The sequence below is a fragment of the Daktulosphaira vitifoliae genome, unplaced genomic scaffold (assembly GCF_025091365.1).
Source record: "Daktulosphaira vitifoliae isolate Bord-2020 unplaced genomic scaffold, ASM2509136v1 Scaffold_249, whole genome shotgun sequence".
NCBI classification, from domain to species: domain Eukaryota; kingdom Metazoa; phylum Arthropoda; class Insecta; order Hemiptera; family Phylloxeridae; genus Daktulosphaira; species Daktulosphaira vitifoliae.
Window position 1 is genome coordinate 2835 of NW_026099815.1, and position 8442 is coordinate 11276.

The 8442-nt window shown below is 28.0% G+C and overlaps 1 protein-coding gene across 1 annotated transcript in view; it reads left to right on the forward strand.

Annotated features, from left to right (window-relative positions):
- The first annotated feature begins 926 nt into the window (after positions 1-926).
- LOC126909302 (uncharacterized) overlaps positions 927-8442 on the forward strand; it is a 7912-nt gene continuing 396 nt past the window's right edge. Inside the window, exons 1-5 of the mRNA XM_050691716.1 lie at positions 927-1275; positions 1365-1394; positions 1513-1557; positions 3667-3856; positions 5205-5423. Of these exons, the coding sequence (XP_050547673.1) occupies positions 1165-1275; positions 1365-1394; positions 1513-1557; positions 3667-3856; positions 5205-5423 (595 nt within the window). The 5' untranslated portion in view covers positions 927-1164. The remainder of the gene's footprint in view (positions 1276-1364; positions 1395-1512; positions 1558-3666; positions 3857-5204; positions 5424-8442) is intronic.

Consider the following 8442-nt stretch of genomic DNA (forward strand, 5'->3'; position numbering starts at 1 on the left):
TTATTTATTATTATTATGTTTACACAATACCGTGTTATCCAATAAGTATGTAATATGGTACTTTAAATTGTTCATACCATTTAACTAATTATGTAAAGAACTCTCAAATAAATTATTATTTTTTTTTTATTTTAACTTCATGATATAAAATTATTTAGATTCTACATATTATATTGATAGTGGATTAAGTAACATTTTATGTATACATAAATATATCATTAAGTTTTTTTAAACATTGTACAAAATATGAATTGTTGTTATTATATAATTATGCACATTAATTGGAATCTATTTTATAATACTAACCTTAGAGATTAGCATGCTTTTAAACATATAGGGATGATNTAAAATTTTATGTATACATAAATATATCATTAAGTTTTTTTAAACATTGTACAAAATATGAATTGTTGTTATTATACAATTATGCACATTAATTGGAATCTATTTTATAATACTAACCTTAGAGATTAGCATGCTTTTAAACATATAGGGATGATCTGAGTAAGGTAGCTGGCTAATTATAAGTTCATTACTCTTAAGTTACTTATAAATAAGTTATGATAAATATCATGCTAATGAAAAAAAATTTAGCATGGAATTACGGACAATTATTATTTTTTGGGTTACAATTAATCTTAATAACATACTTTACTTTTATCAAACATTTTATAATTATTCAATAATAATAATTGCATGTTGTTAATTATTTCTAAAATTTTTGGGTTGGATTAATTAATCGATGGTTAGGTACAATTCAAACCATTGTTTTGCAAAGCTATTATTCTTTATTGTAGCATAGATTATTTAAATTAAGATTTAGATTTCTTTTAAAATAATAATAATATATATATAACATTAAAAGTAATGCAAAACTCAACTGAATAAATAAACTAAATAACTAAACTGAATATCACGAGTCAGAGTGTAGATTCAAGCACGCAATGACGGATGAAAACAGACGGTAAATAAATACATATATTATTTGTAATGCTTATAATATAAATACATTTTCGCTAACCATATTTTATATTATGTAAAATAGATTAAATTGTTCTATATAAACGAAATTAATTTAGTACAAAAACTATATGTCTCGTTTACTTGATATTATATTGCCAGTGATAGACTTTCATTCCCTTTGCTATTATAATCATCATTAAAATGGGTTTATATTTTTGTTTTGGAATTTTATATTGTTTTATTTGTTTAATTACCATACCAAAGTTTACATTTGGAATGCATTTCTTAGATGAAGAAACTTTTAGCGATGAGGTAAAATATATATTTATAGTTATTATTATTTTACAAAATTATAACTTATGATAGATATTGTAATAACAAATAAAATAAATGTTTTGTAGATTGATCCTAATGAAGCCTATAACAAGGAGGTAAAACAAGTATTTATAATTATTATTATTTTACACGATTATAATTTTTTTATTTTTTTAAAATATTTTGCAACTTATGAAAGTAATTTCAATAACAAATAATATTCATGTTTTGTAGACTGACATTATGTTTAGTGAAATCATTAAAAATGAGACAGAACAAGTATTTATAGTTGTTATTAATATTTAATATACTTATTATTATCATATAAAATCTTGGGTACATTTTATCACTAAATACCATAAACAGAGTGTGATGCTCTACCTTATGGAATATATGTCAAGTGTCGTTATAACCTAACTGTATGAATAGCCAGCAAGGCCAGCACGTCCAACAACAACCCGCCGCAAATATTCGCCGAAGTCATCTTTTGAACTCCGCCCGATACGAATCGAACCGTCCGCACCGACACAATGTCCAACGTAACTTTTTAACACGCTTTTATTAGTTTCACGTGTATGTTTGTTGTTTGTTTGTAAGTTTGTAACTCTCCAAACGCCACGCGTTATCGCATATTCCGTTGTCTAGACTAGNCTCCACACGCCACGTGTTATCGCGTATCCCGTCGTCTATGACTTTGAAACTAGACTGTCGTAACGCATTCACTCTACTCCACTCAACCCTCGCCGTCAACACTATTTTCCTGTATAATTTTTGGTTTTCGTATCTGTACATGCGTGCGTATCATCAATATTATACATTGTATATATTATGTAATGTATATATTGTAATAAAAAGAAAAAAACGGGAGGGAGTGAGAGAGTGTAGGATGTGGACGAAGGAAAAAGGGTTTTAAGTTATTTGAATTGTATTGGATACATTCTTATCATCTTAATCCTACTTCTTAACCACTTTGTCTTATTTCTTAACATAACGTAAATATAGTGCATGTCTTACGACTACACTTACCTTGATATTCAAATGGACTCGTAAATAGATGATGATTTGTGATGTGCCTTGTTGACTTCGATATTGTAAGTTAATTTAAATAAATAAATATACTGGTATGAGAAGCAACATACTGAGTTTATTTTTATGATTTTATTTTTAATATTTTAACAAATGTATATAAGTCTTATAATTAAAATTAACAAAAGTAAAATGAATTTTACATTATTAACTTTTAATATGAAAGTGAGAGTATGCGAGTGTGTTTGATGTGCTAATTTTACTAGTTCTTTTATATTAAACTAGTTGGTAAGGTGATGAAGGAAGGCTAGTTTTTCATAAGAATTTAACTATTTAATCCCTGCCGTCTGTTCGGTGCCACAGATCGCTTATAGTAATTAAAAAGATTGACATAAATGTAAAAATCGCTCTAAATGAACGATATATTTGTAAAATGTAATAAAATAATTGTCGGTCAGAAAAGTATTTAAAATTGATAATGACTGTATGTATACGGAAAGATTACTCTAGAAGTTTCGAGAATATTCTCGAAACTTCTATTTTGATTCATTACAAAAAATAAACAAATTTTTATCGTTTATTTTTAGAAATAAACATTAAAAGATTCAAATTTTTTTGAGTTAATATACATGTATAATACATAAGGGATTAAAAATATAGGTAGCTAATTGTTTTTTTATGACGATATTCGTAAGCATATAGCCTTTATTATCAATGGTAATAAGACATATTTTAGTTTAGAAACACACTAATTGGCAATACAAAATTATATCTATTGATAGTGATAATTGACAATAAACACTCCGTGACTGTTACAGTGATGTCATAAAAAACTAAAAAGTGAAAAATAAATATAGTTTGAAAAACTAAAAAAACACGCTTTTAAAGCACATCGAAATAAAAAGTTAAAAATAATTATGAACGAAAAATACTAGTATTATTGTGATAAAAGCATGGTGATTTATGCCATATTTTTCATATATTGAGCGCCCGACTTATCTAGGAATTATTGCGAATAAACGGCTCTACATTAATTTTTAATAATAGTGTCACTACGTTGTTCAACAATCCTCTATCGATGCACAAGAAGTTCCAGTTTTTTTTTAAACAAATATTTTTGTAAGTCCAAAATATGCGGTAAAACTGTAATAGTGTCACATGTGCAATTTTGAGCGGTCGAACCGCTATATATTAACGTATATTAATATATTAATATACGAACCGCAGTATTTTAATGTATTTTACAAATTAAAAATTACTTTTTCTGTATATATCTAATATTAACTTTTGAATTTTAACTTTATAAATATTTATTAACTTACTGTATCAATTGTCATAAACTTAGCATTGATATTTATTTAGGATAAGTATCCCATATCAATTTATTTTTCAAAAATTATGTTACATTACTTACGGGGATTGGTTGATGATGAAGTAAATGGACATCAAGATGCTATGAATGAATTTTATGATGATGTTAGGGATTCAAAGAAATATAACGAAGAAATTGGAGAAATATTGAGAAGGTTATTAGACAGGATAGTTAATGAAAGTATTTTCGATTTAATTTTTTTTATCTTACGTATACAAAATAATTTGTTTATAACCCATTTAAATACCCACAGAAGAAAAATAATTTAAAATTTTTTTTTCAGTTGCATATTATTCTTGAAGCTATGTAATACTTATTAAGTTCATCCCTTATGCTTTTTATGGGTGTGAATTTTGTTTTTCAAGTGGGAATACATATTTTGAATCTAATAAAATGTTTGACAATATTAAAACTATTTTTGCCGCTATTTATTTATTAATAAAACTATTTCATCTTACAACATAATAAAAAAAAACTATTTACTCAGCTATTAAGTAATCGACGTGATTGGTAATATAATCCCTTTACTATAAATAATTTAAAATTTACTATAAATATAAAAATTTTCCATTTCAAATATTATAAGGTTTAATAGTAAATTTAAATTTACATCAGAAAAAGAAAATATTATGAATTTTTTTAATTGGGTATTTTTGTAAAATAGATTGCAAAATAATAACTTAACGTTGTATCATATAGTTTTATTGGGATATTATTAATTAAGTTGTTGTACATTTATGCAACGATTATTTTATCATTTCCATCCTATGTATAGTAATATTTAGTAACGAAGTATAATAGTTACAGTGTACTCAGTGATTTATAAATTCAACTACTAATTAAAAAAATATAATATTGTAAACAAATTATTATTATTTTTCTTTTAATTGCATACAGAGTAATTGGTTGAGTATAAGACACTCATTTTTTTCAGAAACTATTGAGAATCTTACTCTAATTGTAACGGATAAAATTGTTTGATTGAAAAACTCTAGTTTATTGTTAAATATAACTCTAACATATTATTGATTCAATTTATAATTTGATGTATTTTACGACATTTAAATAAATTCTAAAAAACAATGAATGTTATTCATATATCTGATTTTTTTTATAAAAGTGTACAGTGAAAAGTTTTCTTTATTTTAATTCAACATAATAATATCAAGTTATGTGAGTGAAAAAATCTTTATAGGAAAGTTTTGAGGAGAACACTAGAAAATTAATAAAAAGAAATATTTTCATACAATTCCATGAAAAATGAGATGAAATGAAAAGACCCTCCAGGGCGTCCTTATAAAGTTAAACTATATCATAATGAATTAAGCTTAAAATGCTCTATTTTTATTCTGCGATGTAGATCAATATTCTAAATTAATTGAAATGATTTTGTATTTTCTTAGGTGATAAAAAGACGATAATATATATTATATTTTATAAATGTGAAAATAGGGTTTTTTTATGCTCTACTTGTATTCTACGATTTTGATTATTCTATATTAATATAATTTTTTTTGTATTTTCTTAGAGAATAAAAGGGAGTTAATAAAAGAATATATTAGTTGTATTCTCAGAGATATGAAAAATGACGAAGCAGATTTAAAAAGAAATCTACGTGAAGTCAAGATAAAGAATAATGGTACCATTAAAATAAATTATGTAACAAAAATCATGGAAAATCCATTCTTAAGAGATCTTTCTAACTCTGAAACAATCTGTAAATTATTAACCAAAAAAAAATTAGAGCGTAAGTGATTAGTCAATTTTCTAAGAATTCGTTATACGATTATATACAAAAAGATTAAATAATATAACACGAATTTTTATATAATTAATGTCAAATCCGTTTTAGTATTTTATTATAAAGAAAGAAAATAATAATTATTATTTTCTTTGATTATGATTATAATCACTAATAATATATAATAATATTAATATATAATATGTGCACGAGGTCAAGTTGGCGGTAACGTATATACAATAGGAACAATAATAAGTTGAAATTGCCTGATATCACAACAACAAATGACTGATGGTGGTGATGGGTAAAATTAAAATCTACAATCAATAAATATAGTTTAAAAAAACTAAAAAACACGCTTTTAAAGCACATCGACCTAAAAAGTTAAAAATAATTTTTATAATTGTGATGGTGTCACGTTACCATTATTGTGAGAATTACTTTAATAAAACACAGACAGCACATCCGCTGCCTGAGACTGGTGAATTACCAAATAATATTTATTGCCAAATTGGCAATAGTTCTAATTATTAAAAAACCCAATAGACCTGACCATCGTGGTCAGTCGACTCCTGTGCCTTGTGTCATTCATCAGTCTCAGTACTCGGTTGTCGCTGTCCGGCTTACTGCTTAAAGTAAAGTCTTTGTTTATTCCTTTTTAAACCTATCTACTCTCTTCCACAACATTTCAGAGTACTTGTGTCTTGCACTTCGTCTGCACCTCATACTTTGGGCTCCTTTTGCGTACACCTGGTATTTGTGTCTTGCACTTCGTTTACACCTCATGCCTTTCGACACCCACAGCTACCCCGGAGTGTCAGTCGAGCACGGTGACTGCTGTACGACAACACGCACGTGAATACCTAGACAGCAGGCACCACATCCTCATATTCATCTTCGTACACATAATCACAATTACATTTACGCTTGTTTTCTTTTATTGTGTTACGACATAATAAGCTTAAAACAATAATGTACGAAAAGTACTAGTATTATTATGATAAAAGCGTCGGGCGCTCAATATACGAAAAATATGGCACAAAGCACCCACGCTTTTTTTCACAATAATACTAGTATTTTTCGTTCGTTATTGTTTTAAGCTTATTATAAAAATTATTTTTAACTTTTTAGTTCGATGTGCTTTAAAAGCGTGTTTTTTAGTTTTTTTAAACTATATTTATTTTTCACTTTTTAGTTACATGTTATGATAGTAGTTATTATCAATATCATGGTTGTAACGGGTAAAGAGGAATCAGGGTTCGATTCCGGAGTGGAAGTCTAAGAAACGGCTACCACACCCAAGGAAAGTAGCAGGCGCGCAAATTACCCACTCCCAGAACATGGAGGTTGTGACAAAAAATAACGATACGGGAATCATTCCCCGTAATCGGAATAAATACACTATATATCTCTTAATGAGAATAAAGCGTATTAATATATAAGTTTTAATAGTAATTAATATATATATATATATACATGTAAAGCGACTGAAGTACGTAAACGTATCATGCACGAGGTATAGCCGTGTTTTGTGGGCGGCCGTGGTGGGGGGAACGTATACACGAGGTGTATACGGCGGCAGCGGCGTCGGCTGTACGGATATATAAATGAACATTAACATATACGTACATATAAATATTAATATAAATAAAATATAAATATTAATAAAATATTAATAACAAAAATGATACAACTACACATAAAAAGTACTTTTCGTAGATATAATTATAATTTATTAATACGACAATTAAACAAAACAACATTCTTTAAACAGACAAAAATGACCGATCACTCAACGCTTCGGCCCAGCACGGCGGAGGGTCAAGCACACACTGACTTTATCTAGCGATGGGCCTTATCGCCTTTATGACAATTTACAGAATACTACAATATATATATATAAATATTAGCGGTGATGGTAAGAATATATAATCTTCGCATAATATCTCGGCACTTTCGCTGGCGTCGACGACGCGATGTCCGGCGTGATCCTCGGGCGTCAAAAGGTTAGCAGTGTAGATGACGACGGTGCGCGAGTGCGGATCGGTTTGTTGACGTTGTCACTTTGACAATTGGAAGAAGACTACGGTGTCATTAGCGGCGGTACGTCGTCGGCCGTGCGGCACTTGCTGGACTTTGCACCGCGGCGTATAACGCGCGGTGTTCGTCAGTTAAATACTCATAAAATAGGGCGACGGCTGATAAAGTTGGCACGAGTCGTGGGGCATCGTGTATAACGAAACGACGCGGGGCCAATCACAATAAAAATTTGTTATATATATATATATATAATTGATGACACGCACGCGTATACGGGTACTAAAAGAAAAAATAAAAATATACAGAAAAATATTGTTGGTGGCGAGTGGTAAGTGGGGTGGGGTGAATGCGTTACGACAGTCTAGTCTCAAGGTCATACACGACGGGATACGCGACATAATAACACGTGACGCGTGGAGTTACAAACTTACAAACTTACAAAAAACAACAAACATACATGTGAAACTAATATAAGCGTGTTAAAAAGGTACAGGAGTAGGGACGATTACATAACATATAAATTTACAAACATTAATAACTCATGCAACATTAAACGGTAACACTGGCTGATTTTAGGGATGATCTACACAAGTGACGAGCCAAGTGTCAGTTTATGTCTCATATAAATATTATAATTTATAATATATTTACTTATAAATGACAATTATTAATATTTGGGTTACAATTAATCTTAATAACATTCTTACTTTTATCAAACATTTTATAACTATTGAATAATAATATTGCTATCATTTTTCAGTTAGATTAATTAATTTTTACTTAGTTACACTTCTGTTATTTGTAAATATATTATTATTTATTGTAGCATAGGTATTATGAGGATTTATATTCAAAGTTCTTTTCTCCTCCAAATGTCAACTTAACTTTTTGGTCAAGGAAATTTGACGAATTTGGCATTTTTTAAATAAAAAATGAATTTAATAATAAAATTGTTTTCAATGCGGTACTTTAAACATATATGTTA